A 20,251-nucleotide genomic window follows, 5' to 3' on the forward strand; every position below is an offset into this window, starting at 1 on the left:
CTCGTGTCAAAGCTTTAAATAGTCTCTCTGGCGGCCAACGTTTCAGAACTGTCCGCCACAGCCAGTTTCTAGCTACCTTTATACAGTTGATATGCACGTGACATGGCATTTGATGCTTATCTTATAACTTCAACGGCGTTTAAAAGAAGTCCCGAGTATATTCGCAATCATCCCGTGATACCCGATATAGCCGCTCCTCCACCTTTTAAGCATCTGGAAGCACACAAATACTGCGAAGATCTAATATCTTTCATTTCAGACACTTCGGGTCCTATCACTAACGACTCTGAGCCTTATTGAACCCGTTTTCTGTTACCAATCATGACTGCAATTCGAGTTGCCGCATGTCATGTTTCTCCCATCTTCCTCTCCGCGAAGGATACAACCTCGAAAGCAATCAACCTGATCAGACAGGCTGCGCGGAATAAAGCCAATCTAGTAGTGTTCCCGGAAACATACATTTCGGCATTTCCGATATGGAGTTCAATACGGCCTCCGACTGAGAACCACGATCTTTTCAGGCAAATGGCGCATGAGTCAATCTTTGCTGATGGCGATGAAATCCACGCCATTCGCAACACTGCAAAACAGGCAAATATCATGGTCAGCGTAGGCTTTTCTGAAAAAGTTCGCTTTAGCAGCGCGACTTTATACAACTCCAACATCTTCATTGGAACTTCGGGAGAGGTTCTGATTCATCATCGAAAATTAATGCCTACGTTTTTTGAGAAGCTTACTTGGGCTCCTGGAGATGGATACGGGCTGCGCGTTGCAGGCACGCCGTTTGGCAAGATTGGGAATTTGATTTGCGGAGAGAATACCAATCCTTTGGCTCGCTATAGTCTTATGGCTCAAGGGGAGAACATTCATATCTCGACCTGGCCGCCCATATGGCCAACTCGGGTTCCTACAACAGACGACTCTTCAGAACCTTCTAAAGATACATCGAATAAGCCGAATTATGATAATGTGACGGCAAACAGAACCAGAGCAGCTGCTCATTGCTTCGAAGCGAAGTGTTTCGGCGTTCTTTGTTCAGGTGTCCTGGGAGATGATGCTATTCAAACTATTGCTGGAGGATCGTCTCACTTGACTCAGGTGTTAAAGCAGTCACAGCGTGGAGCGACGCAGTTTCTTGATCCGACTGGAGCACCTTTGAAGGGATTCACTATCGACAGTGAGACTGGAGAGGCTGTAGCCAATGACTTCCTGCAGCATGATGAAGGCATCCTTTATGCTGATCTTGATACTGAGGATTGCATCGAAGGGAAACAGTATCATGATGTTGTCGGTGGATATCAGCGCTTGGATATTTTCGATCTCAAAGTGAACCGCGCCCGTAGAGAGCCGGTTTCTTTCACTGAAGATGTTGGAAATGTCCCCTCTCAAGATTGGAAGCCTCTTGACTGAGAAGCCCATGGTCACTCAATGCAATGTAATTGAAGCTATTTACCTTATCTCAATTTAACATCAAGAGATCATATAACTGTCACTACCTGAAAGATCAAGGATTCAGTCTGCTTATTCTCGTGACCTGCCCGATTCGGCAGCTTATGTCATTTGGTTCATATCTCAAGTGAGGAGCAACATCAACAAGCACTTGAACTTTCAAACTTGAGTTGTTTGTGATAGTTGTTCTACAACCCGGCGCATCCAAATGAGTGATCAGAGGATCCCAAGCGTCATCGAGCGCCCACTTCCTAATGGCGTAATCTATGACATGTCAACCGTCGGACAAGTGCGCATTACGCTTCCCGAATCATCAGCCTGGTCAAGCGGACTTCATTGGCATGAAACTCACGACGAGTACTTGAAAGTGGTGAAAGGAGCAATTCGAGTCCGGCTGGGAGATTCGCGACGAGTTATCAGCGCTACCGATGGCAATCAGCCAGAGATAAAAGTACCGCGCTACGCGTGGCATGAATGGCAGCGAGCCGCACCAGAGGGCGAAGAAGTCGTCGTGATTGAGAGGACAGAGCCGGATGATAATGACATGGCCATATTCTTTTGGAATCTCAATGGCGTAATTCTCAACAGTCCCAAGATGTTGAGTGATGAGACCTCGGTGGTATCCAGGTTGCCATCAAGGCTGCAAGGGCTGTTCCTTGATATATGGATTCCTCTGAACCTGTTCATTATTTTTCGAACCTTGGACAATATTCCTGTATTCCTGGACGCGCCCAACCTTTCGCGAGTATCAGGTAATAGATCGAGGAGCCTGTTACAGAACATCGATATAGTGGTCTCCCACCTCATTCTACTTGTTGCTTCGTGGGCTGGATGGACTTTGGGGTTACAGCCGGTTCGACGGAAATACACTCCTGAAGATGCATATGCGACATAGCAATCGCGACGAAAGAATGCCAAGAAGACCGCATGATCAACATGCAGCGTCGAGTGATTTGAGGTTTCGATCAAGTCCATCCACTTATGACAGAATGAGTGACGCAGCGAAAGCTCCAGAGTTTTGAGATAGCTGTATTATTGTGGTATCCTATCTCAATATCCAAGTGGGATATATAAAGAGTCTATACAATCTCTTGCAAAAAAAAACATTTTACTATGCATCGCCAACTGAAACAAATTTTTATGCCACGCCATTGATCACAAAACCATCAATCTAGTTCTCGACAACAGGTCCGTTATACTCCTTTCGCGCCCAGGCGAAGTAGTAAATTACACTGAAAATGACGAGGCCCCCAGTGACCACGACACTGTAGTTCATCATATCCACGGTAGGATCCACCATGGGAGGCCAGAAGCTGAAGAAGCCAACAACAATGAGGTAGCACATGGCGAAGATGTTGTTGGCAATGCCAAAGGCACCCTTGAGATGGAATGGACCCCAGACAAGCTCAGCGCCGGTGGTGTTGGCCAGAGCTGGGAGATCTGAAGCGCCGGGCAGCACGAAGCCTTTGGTGAGGCGACGGTAGAGAAGAAGACCTGCGGCGATAAGATATGAAGAGTAGAGGCAAGAAATAGAAAGAGAAGTGACGTTTTGGAACGCAACAGGCGATCCAATGTTGATGAGTGACAGGAGGATTGAAATGACGGCAGTGCACAAGACTGAGTACAAGGGGACAGTGGTTCGGTCGCTGACCTTTGACAGAGTGCGCCAGCCAGGAAGACCTCGGTCACGGGCAAAGGACCAGAAGACACGAGAGGTAGATGCAAGCATCCCGACAGTGGCGCAAGCAGCAAGAAGAACAATAATGGCGGACATGACGGTCGCACCGGCTCTTGAGTTTGTCGCTTGCTGGAAGATGTACATGTAGGGGAAGCCGAGCATTCCGGGGCCTGAAGCCATCGCATCGTCGAGGTTGCCCATGCAGAACACCATGGCAATGACCATGGCGAAACCGCAAGCGCCGTTGATGCAGAGACTGAGAAGGATGGAGGTTGGGACGACGACGGAGGGGTTGACGGTTTCTTCGGACATCTAGAAGTTGTCAGTGAAAGTTCATGAACGTGAGAAGTCAAGTCGTACGTGGAAAGCAGCGTCAGTGCCGACGAAGGAAAACGCATTACCCATCATACCAACCATGAACGAGATGCCATTAGTCGACCATCCACCGTTGTTAACAAAGGTACCAAAGACATCCGACGCAGAGGCATGAGGTCCAAGGGTAACAAGCGGGATCAGAATGGCAAAGAAACCCAGAATGTGAAGGATCAAGATCAATCCCTCAAACTTGGGCAGCACCGAACTGACGAGCGTGTTGATGAAGACGGCAAACCCGAAGATGGCCCAGAACAGCAATGTTCCCTGCCAAAGCTCGGGCTGGAAGTCGGGATAATTGAGAGTCGCCATTCCCAGGATCATGTTTCCCGTGAGCAGGGCGCTGGATGATACAGAGCCTTGCCATCCGCCGACCGTGAGCATGCCTGTGAGGTGACTGAGGAATTTGGAACACGACCGCGGCGCCATCATAGCGACCCTGGACACAAGATTAGTTGGAGTCTGAGAGATGGAGATGACGTGACTTGCCAGTGATATTGTCCTCCGGATGTAGGTGCCATCGAGACCAGCTCGCACATGGTAGCAAAGACACTAAAGTTACCGACCCAAACGACAAGGAAGCTGTAGATGACACCGGCTGTGCCACCATTGTTGAGGCCTTGGGCGAAGAGAACAGTGATAGCTTCCCAGGTGATGAGAATGGTACAGCTAAATCCCAGAATCGTCATGAACCCAAAGTTGCGCTGCGAAAGACAACACTATCAGTGAATGTACCTCAGTGAGGGACGGTGTAACGTACCCGAAGCACCTGCTTCTTTCCCATCCGCTCCAACTGATCCTTATCATGATAATTGCTCGCCGAGCTGCGTCCAGAATCTGGCTCAGCCTTTGCCGAGACATTGACATTGTCTGCTGCCTTGACGGTGGCATTGTTGCCCATCTCAAAGCTGGGTTTGTTAACGCTCTCCATGACGTTGTACAAAATGAGTCGGGAATAACAACGGGAGAAAATTCGAGAAGAGAAGGATTGAGGAGAGAAGAACAAAAAGTTAAAAGGGACTGCAGGAAGAGAAGGAAGGGGAAAAAGGTACAGGAATGGTGGTTGCACCCCTGGGAAAGGTCGCGACTGCGGTAGAGTCGCATTGGGGACGGCCGCCACCAACCGAGGCTGGGAATAAGTCTGGGTATGACATGTAACAGATTAACTTAATCGCCTCAGTATGAGTCTACCTCCACAGCGACGTTGCTTTGCGTTGCTCCGCTATCTGTCCCGTACCATACCGGACATCCTCGCCCCTCCTGTTGCTGATCCGGCAGAATGCACCGATGCCCCCGGAAAGCCCACTAACAAGGGTCCCCTCCCACCGGACTTTTTGTAGGGCCAGGGACCCCATGCCTCTTCAGTAACTTAGCGGCATTACAGGGAACAGCAATCAACGAGCCAAATTGACAGTCGTTTGACGGGGAGTAATTTGCGACACAAACTGTCAGCATAAATTGAACATTTCTTTTTTTCCGTGTCTCCCCGCGAATAAGATCGTCGCCCCTCCTTTTGACCGTTTTCAGACTACAGACGTTCCGGTGAGGTTCATTGGCTTAGAGTTCTATTGATTAATAGCTCGTTATAAGCGCACGGACAGACTTGAATAAACGCCACAGACGACGATATGAGAAATAAGTGCTCGAGAGCGGAAAGGGGTCCGGGCGTGCTCAAACTCTCGAGCCACCAGATCTGGCAGATCAGGTCCGGCTTATTTTCCTCTTTCCAGGTGCCTGGGTGCAAGGGTCCATGCTGTTACGTACTGTATGGCTGACCTGCTCTATTCGTTATGGTGATGTATCATAATCATATGCATCCGAGCGAACCACTGAGCCCCTGTATGTCAGAAAAATGTTTTCTCTTTACTCTGTACCCTTTCTTTTTTTTGCACAGTATTGGTCCTACGTTATTTTTAGGCTATTGGTCAGAGGAAATTCATGCATGCCTGACAAACATTTCATCTTGCTTTTTCTCATAGTGCTTGCAGCTCCTGATACAAAACGTTCTGTATTTAGAACAGCGAATGATTTTTACTCTAAATTGGTACGCTTGCATAAAACGTTACTGCGCTGTAACCAAAATCTCGGAGGGATAAATAACCGAGAAAATAAACATGCCTGGGAAAAAAGAAATTACCTTGCCTCATGTTTGTCGGGGTGGTGCATCATGCGTGCTCTCTATGTCTACCTGCCACGTCTGATGGATCAAGATCTTTTGGCTTGAGTGGCTCGAGCGACTCTGCGCATCCCAGCTCCTCTCCTGGTCGTGTTTCGGCTTCTTAGCAAAGTCCTCCATCTCGTGAATTTCACTGCGCTGTGTCTTGGACGCATCCCGCGATCTGCTGCTCTGCCCTGTCTTTGACTTGTACCCCGCGTAGCCGGGCCTGTATGTAGGGTACCCGTTGCTACTCGACTTACCCTGTCGTCGAAGATCGTCGACCCGGATCTGCCCGGACTCGAGGCTGTCGAGGAAGGGCTTGAAGTTGGGCAGGCATACGGTAAGGATGGCGAGACACTGCACTAGCTGGATGGCGATGGAGGCGGGCCAGATGCTAAACGAGTGATCGGCAGAGTCAAATGCCTTGTTAGAGTAGTGGATTTGCGCTGCGATTGCCGGCGTTACACTATTAAAAGGTTATTAGCCACGGCGCAGATAATAAAATAAAACGAAACCACGCAGTACGTACAATATTCTGCTGCCGAAAACGCTCATCACAAGAATCCTTTTTGACCACGAGGTTTGGATCTTGACCACGTTCTCTGCCATAATGATGACGATGACGATGTCGGTGATGATGTTGGCGGTGGAGTAGTACGTCCAAAATGCCTTGAGATTGATGCATTTATCGTTATCGCCATACAGCCATGGTGTCGGTGGTTGGCATTGGAAGAAGTTGACGAGGAGCGCCGTGATGCCCCAGACACCGACGACGGCTTCACAAGCGATGATGATCCATTTCTGACTCTTTTGTGCCATGATTCGTAGACTCATTGTACCCGATAACTTGCAGCAGAGAAGTGAGGCAATGAGCATCGTGTTTGTAGCATATTGGCTCTGTACGAGGGTGTATTAGTTGTTTGTTTGTTGTCGCGGGGATGTCTGTCGGGTGTTACCTTGAAGAAGGTGTCTCGATCGCTGGCGCCGAGAACCTCGAAATGTTGACCAAGGCCACGCTCGCACGCATTAAAAACAATCGCAGTCTGACAAGCCGCAAGCACCTTCGCGCATAAATATAAGCATGTTGGAATGCATAAAGTGAGATAGATGTCTTACAGTTGCGACAATGATGAGAATGTCGTCGACCCTCAATGTCTTGATCATGTAAAGCTTGGTGCCAGTCCTAACTGAACACGACAATATCGCAATGACGAGAAACATTAACGACAAGACCTGAACAAGCGGCGACTTGTTATTGTCGGTGATGATTCGTTGGTTCGAACTCATATTGGGCCGATGAATGCAGCAATTGCTGCGCAAAACGAGCAGAAAGATATTACGAAAACAGAAAGGAGGGATCACGGGTATATAAAAGTCAAACAACGATGAATTCAGAGACGAAAATTGGCATCACGGTTAAAGCTAAGACACAGCTGACAGTGGAGTGTAGATTAAGGGAAGGGAAGCTTCAGCTAAGGTTACGGTTTCGGTACTTCAGAATCATGGTGTGAAGGAAATCTCACAGGTACAGGTACAGGTACAGGTACAGGCGCGGCAGGAAACTGGTATTGGGCATATCCCGGAAACGGTGATTTAAACGGTTATTGCCACCCAAAAGCAGTTTGGAACCTTTTTCGTGAAACGGGACATGAGGACCAATAAATGGTAGGAATGCATCTACACCACAATTACGTAGGCATCTCCCCCCTCTTCAGGCCAGCCTGGAACTGACTGTGAGGCCATGTCTGCAAAAGGAAAAAAAGCAAATCTTCAACATGGGTAGTCCCCCCTGTATTCTACGCTATAATTCCGTGGTCCTATTGACATGAAAAGGCGCCAATGATGCTTGATATCGCGTAGAGGAGAATTATGCAGCTGAGCGGCTCAGCAACATGAGCAATCCGAAACAGCCGGTTTTCCGGTGAAATTTCCACTGGTTGGAGTTTATCTGCACATAAATCTGTGAATTATTGCAGATCGCAATACCTGAAATACTGTGCAATCGTGGCACAAATCATCAACACGGCTGAGGTTCTTTACATCGATTGGTAGGGCTAAGTGAGCCTCAGACTAGAGCTACGTTACGCCCCCCTGTTAGTCTAGGTCTTCATGTGAAGAGGAGCTCCCTTTATCGTCACCGAACCAGTCCGTGCTTCTAAACCCTGAATCTGGGTCCGCGCGTTAAGCCCAACGGGTCTACTATCCGAACGGAGATCGATCCGCGGGTTACAATAAGCAAAACGACCTTCCAAACTTTGCTTAGACCTTTTTTCGGGCGGATCATCCGGAGGAAAAAGAGGAAAAAAGGATTCTGGTTCGAATTCGCTTAATGGAATTATGCACTGCTCGTCAGAGATTTCCGCCTGCATGGTGAACTTGCTACAGTGGCGTGGCTTGCTGCTAAAGAGGAAAAGATCGCTGTGGACATGGGGTGTCTGAGCGTTTTGACCAACCGTCTTCCGTGGGTACATCGGAAATCCAAGCACTCTCCGGTGAGCGGCTTTATTGTCAACCGAAAAAGGCATCGAGCCTCCGACTGCTCGTTTTTTGATGGTACGAGTAGAGAGGAAGGATTTGGATTGCGAGTTTTGATGGGCTGACTGGTATTGCTTATTTTCACTGTAGGCTCCACAGGAGGTAATGGATGCTCTGATTAGCTCGGGTCGGTTGTTTGCAATGGCCCCTCTGCCACCGAGCTATGACCTCTCTGCCACTTAGCTATGGCCTTTCTGCCACTTAGCTATGGCCTCTCTGCCACTTAGCTATGACCTTTCTGCCACTGAGCTATGGCCTCTCTGCCACTGAAGGCGACTTAATTCAGTTGATTTATCCTTCTGTGCTACCATCCCAAACGCCGTGGCACATACCCAATACAACGTCAAGATGACCCTCAAACTCATCGAGGTAGACACTGCCACCGATTTCGAAGAGCTCATCGCATGTCAGTGGGCATCTTACGAAAATCCCCTCCAACCATTCTTTCGCATGTTTTGTCCTCTCAACGCTTCAACGCACGCAGAGTCCCTCAAAGAGTCAGTAGCGCTTCAGCTCAAATGGCACAATGAAGACCCAACAAGCTACTGGGCAAAAGTCGTCAACGATGATGGCAAAATCGTAGGCGGTTGTTTATGGAAGATTTGTTCTGAGAATCCGTTCGATACAGATGAGGATCATTCCTACGCTTATTGGCAGCCGGAAGGGGAGAGACGAGAGTTTATCACACAAGCTCTGAAGCAATTCGATGCACCTAGAGCGCGGATGGGGGCTAGACCTCAAGTTTGTAAGTTTCTTATTCAGATAATTGCGAGGAATGAGACTCAACCCGATTTAGACGTCAACATCGTCTTTACACATCCAGACCATCGTCGCCAAGGCGTGGCGAATATTATTATGAACTGGAGTAAGCAGAAGGCTGATGAGATGGGTGTTGAGCTGTGGCTTGATGCGACAGAGCAGGGCGTACCTGTTTATGAGAAACATGGCTTCACAGTTGTCAACGTCAACACCATACAGCCTACGAAAGAGAACCCAGGTGAAGAATGGCATAAAGTCAAAGATGAATTAGGTCCTATGACATTTAGACAGATGTGGAGACCTGCTGGTGGTGATTATCAAGAAGGAAAGACTGTGAAGCCCTGGGAAACTGTTGAGATCAAGTATGAGCCTGAGCTGCCGTATGTGGAATCTCATGCTCCTTGGGCGCGATGGGGGCAAGGGAGGTGACAGTTGGCATATACGATAGAGTTTAGATTAACGTCCGTTTCATATAAATAACCGATGTGATGGGGAGTGTCGTACATGTCAGACACGCATGGAAGAAGAAAATAATATGGCGATCGTCGTTTGGCTTGTGTCACCGGACCCATAACTGTCCCGCTTACCAGCTGAGCTGGGATCTGCAATAGCAAACAGTCAGTCTGGTTATCGTGATCTACCGTTTGCTTATTGCTCAATAATAGCCACGGTGAAATTGTGATCACTAGTATCTCATCGGGTTTGATCTATGATGGATGGACTATTCATCGAAATGAGAGTGGCTATAGAGTGGTAGTCACAGGGCATGGTCTACAGCCCGTATCTAAACAGCTAGATGCATTGATCAACTTTGCTTAAGCATAATGACACTGTTGAAATCATTATAGTGATTTTTTATTGCATGAATCATTAATTGTGTAACGTTGGAAACCTTGTAGTGCTGGTAGTTACTCAAGCATAAATCTGTCTACCTAGTAGTTACCCTAAAGCTGATAATCAATTATTACTTCGAGCGCAGAATGAACGCCACACAGAGTAGAAAATCCAAGACTTCGTCAAACTGAAAAAAGGACGTTTAGCTAAAGTCTATCGTTATTATATCATTCGCCCTATCTTTGCTGGTCGGAGGTTGATGTTCCCAAGCACAATATCATTTATCAGAGTGCTATAACACGTTTATCGATGTTCGCTCTCGTGTGACAATTCTTCCACATAGTTCAGAGTATTATTGGAAGTGCGATAATTCTCAGGTCGTTCTTGTTGAAATGCCTACCTTAGTCTTACGACTGCCATCGTCGTTTGGCGTTCAAACGCGTCAAGACGCGTCGGGATTCAAGATTCGGGGTATTGCGGAGACCGAAGGCCGAACAGCGGACCTGGCCTGACGAATCATTTCGCGACGAGCGTAACCTCACATCTCGAATACCCTGAACACCTGACATTTCACGTATTCAAATATAACATTTTCGCGTTTTTTGAAGGAAATGGAGTTGAAAAGTTGGACAAGGTGTTGAATCCTACGGAGAAGCGGACTTTTGATGATCATAGTAACATGTAGCTGACATGAGATCATTGGGATGGATATAAAAGACCTAAAGACGTGCGCAATTATGTGGGAAAATAACAAATGAAACAGATCACACAAACCTCCTCAATATGTCTACCAAATACATCAACAAGCTTAATGGCCAGCGCGTCCTGGTGATCGGTGGCTCAACAGGTATTGGCTTCGCCGTTGCCGAAGCAGCCCTCGAACACGGCGCAAATGTCGTTATCAGCAGCTCCAACCAATCCAAAATCGATTCTGCCATCGAGCGCCTCAAAGCTCACATAAACAACAACCACCTTCCAGTTAGGAAGATCTCTGGAAAAGTCTGCAACCTCGCCAAACCGGAAACAATCGAGGCCAACGTTAAAGAACTACTCGAATCTGCTTCTCAAGACGGAAAACTCGACCATGTCGTCTTCACGGCTGGAGACTTTAATCCTTCGCCAAGTCTCGACTCAGCGACTGTCAGTGTCATCTCTAAAATCGGCATGGTCCGCGTTATGGGCGCTCTTTTTGTCGCAAAGCATCTCTCGAGTTATATCAACCAGACGAACCGCAGTTCGTTTACCATCACGGGAACAACTACTGACTCTCGTCCTGCTGGAGCGGGTTGGTCTGTTCTCAAAGCAGCAGCCGGTGGAATCGAGCCAATGGCTCGTGCTTTGTGTATTGATCTTAAGCCTGTGCGTGTAAATTGCGTCACGCCGGGTTTTGTGCATACAGCTCTGTTTGATGGGTTTCCGCAAGACGTTAGGGACGTTATTTTTCCTGCTATGGAGAAGGACTCTGTTGTAGGTAGGCTTGGGACTGCAGAGGAGTTGGCGGAGGCTTATGTTTATTTGATGAAGTGTTCTTTTGCTACTGGGTCGATTGTTGTCGTCGACGGAGGTAGGATTGTTGGAGATGACAAGAGTCAGTGAGCTTCAAGTTTAACCCCATGGCCAGCAATCAACTAAGTTGCAAGAGTCACTAAGGATATTGACAGAAGTGGATACACCAATGATTAAGGACTATCAAGAGAAGATGCGCGATGCAAGTACCAGATACCAGGTCTCTCAACCCGAGATAAGACTCTCCAAAACACTCTTCAGGATCAAGGATTCACAGGTGCTTATTGTTAAAGAATTGCTAGCTGTGGCTGCAAAGGCGCCAATAACCTCAAAGATGATTTATGAAGTTTACGAATAACGGTGCTTTTTAGTCTAGCATGAGCTTATAAAAAGCCTAATCCTTCTTCCTCACTTAGGTAGGAGTACTACTAAGAAGCTGGTACAAAGTCTAATTTCTTCTTAAAGTATTTAATAGAGAGGTTAAGACTCGCTATTTAAATCTTAAAGTGGCATTATTACTAGCTAAAATCTGTGAAGATCCCAAGCAAAAGGTTGCGTGGACTATTCAAAATATTAATACTTCCTCAGACATGAAATACTTTAACCCTAGCTAGCTGCAGGCTTGAGGAAGACGGCCTGGCGTTGAAAAACCGGGTGTATTGGGCGCCTATGGCCAAAACATTATTTTCTACTGGGTTGCAATATGGCGCTGGTCTTGAGGAAGCTGCGTACGGGTGTATGCCTGAGAGTTGGCTTCTGTATTTTAGGGCAGGGGAAGGAAGAGGAACCGTCTAACCCTTCTACATTCTTTTTTGAAACTACATGCAGAGGAGAATCCTCAAGTATTCAACTTAGAGGACCATGTTTAACCAGATAGCAGCAAGGCTCAAATCAAGATTGTTTGAAATACGCGTAGCTTGTGTTTTATAAGTATTTGACTTTTAGATAGTTTATATATAGGTATTTTAGAAAATTAAACTTTAATCAATATCGACTTGGCGATAAGAAAAAAATACAAGTGTTCACGTGGAATCAGGAGCTGACTGGAAGCTAGAGGAGCAGTAATATGCGATATTGCCAAGCTATCGACACTAGCGCGCCTAAAACTAAGAAGACTCTCCATTATGCTTAACTATTGGTGTCTGGACCCTGAATAGCTTAATAGCCAGAAACATAGCTGGATTAAATACTCAGATCTGATTCGTCCTCCAACCCTGACCCTATATTGGCCCCTCTGTGTAGTGTCGCTATGGCCACATTTAGTGGAAATTTGCTTTAGCTTCCTTCTGAAAGACGCTTTAAAAAGGAGACTATATTAACATAAACATAACGCTGTACTGCCCAAGCCACTTCAGACGTCTTACTTTTCCCTGTCACTCGTCTTACCGGCTCCTTTACAAGCCAGTCACTCTTTCAGCATGATCGCCCACAATATTCTCGCTGCCTTTGTTGGTCTTGCAGTTGGCGCCCAGGCCGGCCCATGCAAGCCTTCGTCAGCGACAACCACGACCGGCACTGCGTCCACCGATTTCACTTCCATCACTGGCATCGCCACTTCTAGAGAGCCCACCACCACCACCACCACTGAAGCTGCTACTACTACCATCAGCCCGGCCGAATATGTATGCTTCAAGAACCCTGCTCCTGCTGGCAAGGCCTGTAATGCCCAGGGCGGTGGCCAAGGAGACCTGCAAACAATGGGCAACGCGGATACATTAACGCTAGCTTCCTGCCACAAGTCTTGTCAGGACATGCCCGGGTGTATTGCATTTGCCCTGCAGCCTGGCTCATGGTGCGCGTTGTGGGCTGGAACATTCACGGGTACCAGTGGTGGTGAATCGGCTTGGTCTTGGTATGACATGGACTGTTTCTGTGACGAGTCTTCAACCACCACAAATAGCTTATCTATCGAACTGACAACTTCATCTGTCGAACTCACTTCAACCACCGAGGCTGCTCCTGCTACAACCACTACCACTGCACCAGGCGAGTCCTGCGTTAACAATGAGAGGAGCCCCGTCCCATCCGACAAGGTCTGCAACAAACATGGCATCTACGACGGTACCGCCATGGAGTTTCTGGGCAGTCCACCCGATGTCAAAACGATGGAGTCCTGCCGTACGGCTTGTCACGATACTAGCGAATGTACTTACTTTGCCTTCACTCCTGGTCAATCTTGCTATATCTATGGCGGCACCCTCGAGAGCGTAACTGATCAACAGACGGACTATATTTGGTATGACATGGACTGCTTCTGCGACTTGGAAGAGCCAAACTACTGAGGGCACTACCACCAAGGCCATTACGGCGTCGTCTAAGAAAAGACAACATTCGTGTTTACCAGCTTGAATCTCAAGGAACCAGCGGATCAGTGGATGCACAGATTTATTCTTCTATGTATGTATTCATGTAGAGCACATACCAAACCTTGATAGATTACAGTCTTGGTAGATTTGGTCAATACCCTATTAATATAATCTAGGAAGCTTGGAAACAACACTGCTTTTCGATCTAGCTCGAGTTTATGAGACGCCTGATTTTTCATGCTCATTTAACAGGAGTACTTCTAAGCATCGAGTAGAAATTATGGTTTCTCGACGAAGTATTTGTACACGGGAATCTGGCCCTAAGCCGGCTTTACGAAAAACGCCGCACCCAAAAGCCACAGCTCACATGGTTCTGTCGATACGGCATTTATATAGGAATAGTTAGTCTGGTGGAGTTTTCAAGACCAGGGCCTGACTAGCCAGGTGTGTTTCAGCTCTATTGGCGAAGGTTTGAACTCTGACTTTCAGCCACCAGTCACAATCCTTTTCAATTTGTAGAGAATAATCTAGATTCTGCAAGATCCCCGAAATCTAACCCAAATTATCCCAAAGTGTTCTTTTTCTGGTATGCGTAGCCCCAGCTTTACAAGTGTCTAGACCTCCTCGGGCTAGGCCTCGGCGCTTATCAGCGCACGTTGACAGGCTGGTGATAGTCAGAGAGGTGTTTAACAGCTCATTTGCCTCGGTCTTCACATCTCGAGGTTTTTATGAATTCAGAGAAATTTACTACGTTGTCTTCACGATTCTTTCTATTCATCGCTCCACTGCACGCTACGATGAGTTCTTCGTTGGCCAAGAAGCCGTTTCTGCATCGTGGCCTACCTGATGTTACCATCAAAGGTCTGGGCACAGCACTTCGAACTCTTCCGCTTTTTGATACGAACAAGGCCTTCTTGCGAATCACCGACCAGGATGATCGATTCTCTTTTAACATTGAGAGATCATCCAAGGCTTCATCATCCCTTATTGGTTCTGAAACAAGCAATCTGCAGACTTTAACAGGTATTCAAGCTATATGACTGAGCATATGAGTCTTGGTGAAGCCACATGGATAGAAGCATCTTTGTTCCTTGTGCAGTATTTCAACCAACCGGAGCGACCACAAATTCTGTCAAGCGACGATATATGGAAAAGCCCCGTGGGCGATATTGCCTTGAAATGTATTCAACAAGCCAGTGGATCACCCTTGGCAGGCCGTGTAGCACTTGGTGCTTTGAGAGCTCTGCCTGTGTCATATGGTATTTTCGATAATGAAGCGTTTCGACCACCTGTGGGTGAAGAGGTTTTGGGTCTCTTACAAAACATGCCTTTTCACCCCGAGTCTGGTACGAAAGCGGAAGAAATCCTCAGGCAGATCCAGGATCTTGGGGGTGCAGAGGGATGGCAATCCCATACCAATGAGCTCACAGTTCTCTGGGCAAAACAGCAACAGATCGTTTCAGAAGAAGCGGAGAACCTTGCTCGCAGTGTTGACACAGTCCCGCACAGCATGATTTCTTGGCAAGATCTGGCAGCAGACCCCTTGCTGCACGTTTTACCGTTGAGAGTACAGGCAATGCCTATCATCTGCTACTTGAAGAATTGTAAGTACTAACTGTGCCAAGTTAGATAAAGCTGGAGACTGACTACATTTTGCAGGCTCGTCCGCCGATTTCATTGTGCAGAGACCTGGGCGATTGAGCCAATACAAACACCAACACCCTTCAAACAATGGACCAGGCACATGTTTTGTCGCTGGAACAAAGATCATTACAAAATCTGGAAAAAAGCCTATCGAAGACCTCGAAGAAAACGACTGGGTATTGACTAACGGAGCCAACGACGAGTGGGGTCTTGTGTCTGACGAAAGGGTTGTCATCCCAGTAGACTCACCTATCATTTACGGGTTCAGTGAGTTTGCGTTATCTCCTTCGGAAATCATTGACAAAATTCTAATGCAGCATAGATGACGAAGCTCCGTTCTTCACCGCCGGTCACGTCTTTCACACGACTACTGGCTTCCGAGCTCTCGATGCAGAGCTCGCCATGAAGGAAAACCCCTGGGCAGAAGTCGGTCGACTCTCAGCTGGTCACATTCTATACCGCCTGGGAAAAGATGGGAGGACATACGGCCAAGTTCCCATTCTGGGCATTAATTGGCGTCAGATGCCGGAGGTCACTGAGGTCTACGGTGTCCATCTTCGCGAGGGTCGGGGAAGTTACCACGCCAATGACTACCTGGTCATGGTTAACTACCCAGAGATTACACTCAAACGAATTTGTTCCACGCTTGCCACATTTTCACAGCAGGATCAAGTGCGCCTTCTGCAGTTATTGAAAGAACTGAATCCTCTCTTTGAACGATTCGGAATAGCAACTGTTTCCGAGATGGTTCAGCGCGAAGTCGACGCAGCAAAGAATAACTTGACTGCGCGGATGTACAATGTCACCGAAAACAAGCTAGCTGGTCTTGCGCATGCTTCGGTATGCTTCAATCCAGAGGAGATACCTACTGTGGACTATTCTCAGCTTCCGTACGCACTCCCTGTTGTAACTTTGTTCGATGGAGTTATTTTAGTAAATGGAGTCGTCTGCGAGTATGGCCGTGTCGATAACGCCAACAGCGAAGTGAGATGGTCTCGTTTTATCAGCCAGAACATAGTTGAACATGGCGTTTTATCGATACAAGACCCACGTTATCATTCTGGCATTGGACGGATTTGCTACAGTACAGACTACGACGGAGATGATTTGTTGGAGCTTCCAGTGTTTCAGTATATGACTTATGGTTCTGAATGCGAGCTCGAGATGGACGCTCTCAGTGCAGGTGTCACAAAACAGGAGCTGATTTTCAAAGCAGCATCTTTTGAGCCCCTTGAAGATAACATAGACGGGCCCATAGAAGTTCCAGACGGTGAGATGATGTTCAAGTCTTTCGATATGGAAGAAGAAAAGATAGCAACAGTTGACGAGATCAGGGCGTCAGAAGTGCGCGGAGACAGTCCCCAGAACCTCTGCTCCCGCGGTGGATATCAGATTCGAAGTAAAGCCGCGGGAGTATGCATAACGTTGTCTACGACGAAGCGCACCTACAAAAGGACCAAGTACAATTTCAGAGACAACTCGACTTCGGCCCTATACAACTGACAACTCAGCGAGTCATATCAGATGGAAACCCGGGAATATTATTCACTGATATCGCGATCCCTAGCTTGGACACCATTTTGGCTTTATGGAATCGCAAGCAGAGCGACGAGACCTTGAAGATCTCGCGGTTGTATGAGACGGCGACCGTGATGCACAATGGGCGACTTAAGGCCACCGTCACCATTCCACCGACGACTTTGGAAAACTTGAAGAGTTTAGAAGACACAAAGGACGCCGAGGATCCTTCCAAAACTCTAACGTTCAAGGACGAGCTCGGAGAAGAAGCTAAACTGCCTTTGCTGTTTGCTAGGCTGGAGTTGAACTTTTCAGACGACAAGAGTGAAATTGACTCTGGAATACTGTGGGAGTATAACCAAGACCCTTCAAGAGAGGGCGTTGAAGGCGTAAGGTAATTATGCATTGATCAACTGCGTATGAAGTTCTCGGTACTGACTGATGTAACAGACACCTGATAACGTCACGCCCGGGTTCTGCTTCACAGAGAGTACCGATTAGAATAAGTCAAGGCCAGATCGTAGGAGAAATACCTACTGGAGGGCCAACTGGGGGGCAGACAACGCCACAGAAGGAGCCGATCTTCCAGCCACCGGTCGGCAAAAGCGATTTGGCACTGCAAAACCTTCATGCCATCTTCGCAAAATATAACGATGATACGGTAAGCAATTCCGTAGGGGGCGTATTTAAGCGTGGCGTGCTGATCAGAATACTAATATTCGTTCCTTTTGATAATAGGTAAAAACAACAAGCGATCAAATATTCCAGAACATCATGTTCTATCACATGGATCAGAGCCATGCCTCATTACTCTCTTCAAAGGACAAGGACACTCGACAGTTACCAGACCATCTCGGCAGCAATCTCCCATCAAATCTATTCAAGTGGATAAAGGAGACCTTTGGCCCAGCCTATACCTGCCTTCAAATTGCCCAGAGTCTGCAAACTCGAGAATGGCGGTCCAACTTTACAGACGATGAGAAGAAGAGGATTCTGTACTTTTGGCAAGGACAAGGTCCAAGATGTCTTGCCAGATGCCCAGAGAATTCGACTCTCAATCGTCTGTGCCTCCTAGAAGCCTTGAAACAGCTTTTCCCCGTCCTGCAAAATTTCATCAATGACGGCGGGGAGAAGTGGGCACAAGCATACTTAGATCAACTCCTCAACGTCAAGATGGACGATATCGTGGAGGATATGGAAAGCAATTCACGGATCCTAGATAGATATACCACAATCCTTTGGGTGCTGTATCCAGATGGAAACTATCATGAGCGTTTCCGAGACGCGATATATACCAAGTTTCTCGGTTTCGCCATGACCCAGCGAGTTAACAAGGATGCAGTGATGGACTGGCTGCCGTACATGACCAAAAGCTTCATCGACGCCATCCTCAACGAGAGTTACGAGGGAATCGACAAAGAAGTGAGAGATCTGTTGAGAAAGGAGCTGGACACCTTCATGGCTGCTCATCGGGAAATTTTCGAAAAGAACGGGAAAGAATTCGTAGCCAAGAACTACGCTGACATGGTCCACATCCTCGTTTGGGCAGATTTGGGATTGAAATCAGCCATGATTATAGGAATGGGCTCGTGGAGGCGTGTGAAGTTTGGAAACTGGGACCATCTGAAGGGGCAGAGCCTCTTGGAGGTAAATTTAAAGTCTGGATGGGAAGGCCTTGGGTTAGCGTTCAAGGTACGCCAATTTCAAATGTCCCCAGAGACCACCGAGTGGGAGTAGCGACTAACGAATTTGCACTTAGATGACTCTCCTCGGATTCAGTATCTATAATATTGTCATGGGAAGCAAAGACATGAGCGCAGCGCAAATAGGAAGAGTTACCACGGACGTAACAAAGGGCGTTTTCGACATCCTCACACCTTTCCTCCTCTGACCAGAAGCTAAGAATGTCAGGGAGCTGGTAGGTCAGTGCCAGGTGATTAACCAGACATGTGGCGAGAAGTTGCCCGGGTATGCCCTTGGAAAGGCCCACGATCTCGATCTTCAATTCGACGTTCGCGCAGCTGACGCCAAGGATTTTCTCGAGCTAGGAAAGAAAAGGACATCAAGTGAGACCACGTGGTTTGGAAGAATGAGAGGAAGGCTTTCGCTTTCATCAAGGGTCATACGCTGGCTTGGCATCGCTATAAGTGTCGTCGTCGTCGCATTCCTGATCTGGGAGCTGTGCAACCAATGGGATCATCTTTCCGGCACTGGTAAAGGATTGGCGATAGCACAGATCGCTATTGAGACGGCGGCCGTTATTGTTGGAATCATTGGCTTGTTCTCTACCTGCGCCCTGATCCCTGTCACTGGACAAGTACTTATGGTAATTGGTCTGGTTGTTTCGATCTTCTACATGGTGTATGGCAGACCGGAACCAGAAAAGACGCCAGGAGAGAAGTTCGTCGACAGTATGAGAGGAGACAATGGCTGGCTCAAGAAGATCGATGATCCCCCTTCGACTTCGCTCGATTATACCATCACACCAATAGAGATACCCAAGGATGCAGATTTCTCTTTCAAAATCACCGGCAAGAACACCGAGAGTTCGAGCATCGAATTCATCTCTACGCCTAATGCTGAGAAATCTGCATCCGATACTGAGATTCTCTCTATCAATTTTGGCTTCACCACTGGCTCAGACACCGTGTGCCTGTTAAGCAACGAGTCTTTCAGCACTGCCCCCGATTCCAAGGACGGAAAATGTTCCTATAGTGGTCCAGATGATATTTTCCAGACGAAGCTACACGAGCCGAATGGCAGAGTTGGTGGGGTGACCTCATACGAGTACGAGTTGCAGCCACTGCCACAGAAGGATCCGACTTCAACTTCCAGGCGTTTCTTGCCTAGTGGAGGGTCATTCTCCGTCATTGTGTCTGGGAAAACGAGGTCGTCGGATAAGGAGTTTACATTGAAACTTGTGGAGGATCGCCCAGGCCCCGTTTGTGCTATCAAGGTCCAAACATTCTCTAGGAAGAAGTAGGAATTATAAACTCTGAGGTTGTGATAAATATCAGAAGGCAGTCGTCAGTTAAAAGAAATTTGCTCGGTGTATATGCTCAAAGTGTATGCTAAATTCTGATACCAATATTAAAGGAATCCAATAGTCTTTCCGAACAGAAATTAGATCGCTGCTGGTAATAACATGAAGAATACTTTATTAGTATCTTGAGAGGGCTGACTTATCTAATTTTGCCACTAGGCTGATTGTTGTTGTTGATGGGGGTAGTATTGCCGGAGATGACAAGAGTAGGTGAGAATGGGTTCAGAGAAGTGGAATCACCAGCTTTAGAAGTTCAACCCTTTTTATCAAGTGGACCAACAGCATCGCTTCCGCCCTGAAAGAAAGTGAGAGGTGATTTCGACTAGATAATCCTCGTCTTACGTATATCATATATATGAGCCAGGATAGAAATAAAATCCTAGTTTGCAAAAGTCCTGACTATTTTCACTTCTCTTGAGGAGCACTTCTGAGTATCCGGTGAGAGGTAT

The 20,251-nt window shown here is 47.4% G+C and overlaps 8 protein-coding genes across 9 annotated transcripts; 6 read left to right on the plus strand and 2 right to left on the minus strand.

The window, feature by feature from the left end:
* Positions 1 to 182: 182 nt before the first annotated feature.
* FOIG_01831 (aliphatic nitrilase) lies at positions 183 to 1,511 on the plus strand. The gene has a single exon (XM_031198820.1). The coding sequence runs from the start codon at positions 322 to 324 to the stop codon at positions 1,408 to 1,410; it is 1,089 nt and encodes a 362-aa protein (XP_031070857.1). The 5' UTR covers positions 183 to 321; the 3' UTR covers positions 1,411 to 1,511.
* On the minus strand, positions 1,385 to 4,709 carry FOIG_01832 (uncharacterized protein). Its single transcript, XM_031198821.1, has 4 exons — positions 4,260 to 4,709; positions 3,989 to 4,203; positions 3,488 to 3,938; positions 1,385 to 3,439 (listed from the first exon to the last, which is right to left on the minus strand). Exons 1-4 carry the CDS (start codon positions 4,428 to 4,430, stop codon positions 2,621 to 2,623), a joined length of 1,656 nt encoding a protein of 551 aa, XP_031070858.1. The 5' UTR covers positions 4,431 to 4,709; the 3' UTR covers positions 1,385 to 2,620.
* Positions 1,595 to 2,635, plus strand: FOIG_01833 (uncharacterized protein). The gene has a single exon (XM_031198822.1). It carries the CDS (start codon positions 1,658 to 1,660, stop codon positions 2,342 to 2,344), a length of 687 nt encoding a protein of 228 aa, XP_031070859.1. The 5' UTR covers positions 1,595 to 1,657; the 3' UTR covers positions 2,345 to 2,635.
* A 665-nt stretch (positions 4,710 to 5,374) lies between the features above and the next one.
* Positions 5,375 to 7,151, minus strand: FOIG_01834 (uncharacterized protein). 2 transcript variants are annotated; one of them, XM_031198823.1, is made up of 4 exons: positions 6,774 to 7,151; positions 6,614 to 6,718; positions 6,187 to 6,554; positions 5,375 to 6,123 (listed from the first exon to the last, which is right to left on the minus strand). In XM_031198823.1, exons 1-4 carry the CDS (start codon positions 6,942 to 6,944, stop codon positions 5,643 to 5,645), a joined length of 1,125 nt encoding a protein of 374 aa, XP_031070860.1. In that variant the 5' UTR covers positions 6,945 to 7,151; the 3' UTR covers positions 5,375 to 5,642. The 2 variants fall into 2 exon arrangements, with proteins under 2 accessions (XP_031070860.1, XP_031070861.1); XM_031198824.1 differs by having other exon boundaries at positions 6,187 to 6,718.
* A 1,252-nt stretch (positions 7,152 to 8,403) lies between these two features.
* Positions 8,404 to 9,492, plus strand: FOIG_01835 (uncharacterized protein). The gene is made up of 2 exons (XM_031198825.1): positions 8,404 to 8,937; positions 8,989 to 9,492. The coding sequence occupies exons 1-2, from the start codon at positions 8,541 to 8,543 to the stop codon at positions 9,378 to 9,380; spliced, it is 789 nt and encodes a 262-aa protein (XP_031070862.1). The 5' UTR covers positions 8,404 to 8,540; the 3' UTR covers positions 9,381 to 9,492.
* Positions 9,493 to 10,361: 869 nt separating this feature from the next.
* Positions 10,362 to 11,408, plus strand: FOIG_01836 (uncharacterized protein). Its single transcript, XM_031198826.1, has one exon. The coding sequence runs from the start codon at positions 10,569 to 10,571 to the stop codon at positions 11,379 to 11,381; it is 813 nt and encodes a 270-aa protein (XP_031070863.1). The 5' UTR covers positions 10,362 to 10,568; the 3' UTR covers positions 11,382 to 11,408.
* A 1,301-nt stretch (positions 11,409 to 12,709) lies between these two features.
* FOIG_01837 (uncharacterized protein) lies at positions 12,710 to 13,573 on the plus strand (the record flags this gene model as incomplete). Its single annotated transcript, XM_031198827.1, has 1 exon — positions 12,710 to 13,573. One exon carries the CDS (start codon positions 12,710 to 12,712, stop codon positions 13,571 to 13,573), a length of 864 nt encoding a protein of 287 aa, XP_031070864.1.
* Positions 13,574 to 14,394: 821 nt separating this feature from the next.
* FOIG_01838 (uncharacterized protein) lies at positions 14,395 to 19,742 on the plus strand (the record flags this gene model as incomplete). Its single annotated transcript, XM_031198828.1, has 9 exons — positions 14,395 to 14,620; positions 14,674 to 15,201; positions 15,257 to 15,508; positions 15,564 to 16,654; positions 16,753 to 17,153; positions 17,210 to 17,420; positions 17,498 to 18,451; positions 18,519 to 18,605; positions 18,663 to 19,742. The coding sequence occupies 9 exons, from the start codon at positions 14,395 to 14,397 to the stop codon at positions 19,740 to 19,742; spliced, it is 4,830 nt and encodes a 1,609-aa protein (XP_031070865.1).
* Between the last annotated feature and the right edge of the window lie 509 nt (positions 19,743 to 20,251).

The sequence above is a fragment of the Fusarium odoratissimum genome (genome assembly GCF_000260195.1).
Source record: "Fusarium odoratissimum NRRL 54006 unplaced genomic scaffold supercont1.2, whole genome shotgun sequence".
In the NCBI taxonomy this organism is placed as follows: domain Eukaryota; kingdom Fungi; phylum Ascomycota; class Sordariomycetes; order Hypocreales; family Nectriaceae; genus Fusarium; species Fusarium odoratissimum.

Bases quoted from the DNA above. Each gene is read 5' to 3' on its own strand.
- FOIG_01834 (XM_031198823.1), bottom strand. From the start codon at position 6,944: ATGAGTTCGAACCAACGAATCATCACCGACAATAACAAGTCGCCGCTT. The intron at 6,719-6,773 runs GTAAGACATCTA...TTATGCGCGAAG, and splicing joins TTCTCATCATTGTCGCAACT to GTGCTTGCGGCTTGTCAGAC. The intron at 6,124-6,186 runs GTACGTACTGCG...ACCTTTTAATAG, and splicing joins GTTTTCGGCAGCAGAATATT to TGTAACGCCGGCAATCGCAG.
- FOIG_01836 (XM_031198826.1), top strand. From the start codon at position 10,569: ATGTCTACCAAATACATCAACAAGCTTAATGGCCAGCGCGTCCTGGTG.
- FOIG_01835 (XM_031198825.1), top strand. From the start codon at position 8,541: ATGACCCTCAAACTCATCGAGGTAGACACTGCCACCGATTTCGAAGAG. The intron at 8,938-8,988 runs GTAAGTTTCTTA...AACCCGATTTAG, and splicing joins GGGGGCTAGACCTCAAGTTT to ACGTCAACATCGTCTTTACA.
- FOIG_01831 (XM_031198820.1), top strand. From the start codon at position 322: ATGACTGCAATTCGAGTTGCCGCATGTCATGTTTCTCCCATCTTCCTC.
- FOIG_01832 (XM_031198821.1), bottom strand. From the start codon at position 4,430: ATGGAGAGCGTTAACAAACCCAGCTTTGAGATGGGCAACAATGCCACC. The intron at 4,204-4,259 runs GTACGTTACACC...TGTCTTTCGCAG, and splicing joins GAAAGAAGCAGGTGCTTCGG to CGCAACTTTGGGTTCATGAC. The intron at 3,939-3,988 runs GCAAGTCACGTC...TCTTGTGTCCAG, and splicing joins TCCGGAGGACAATATCACTG to GGTCGCTATGATGGCGCCGC.
- FOIG_01833 (XM_031198822.1), top strand. From the start codon at position 1,658: ATGAGTGATCAGAGGATCCCAAGCGTCATCGAGCGCCCACTTCCTAAT.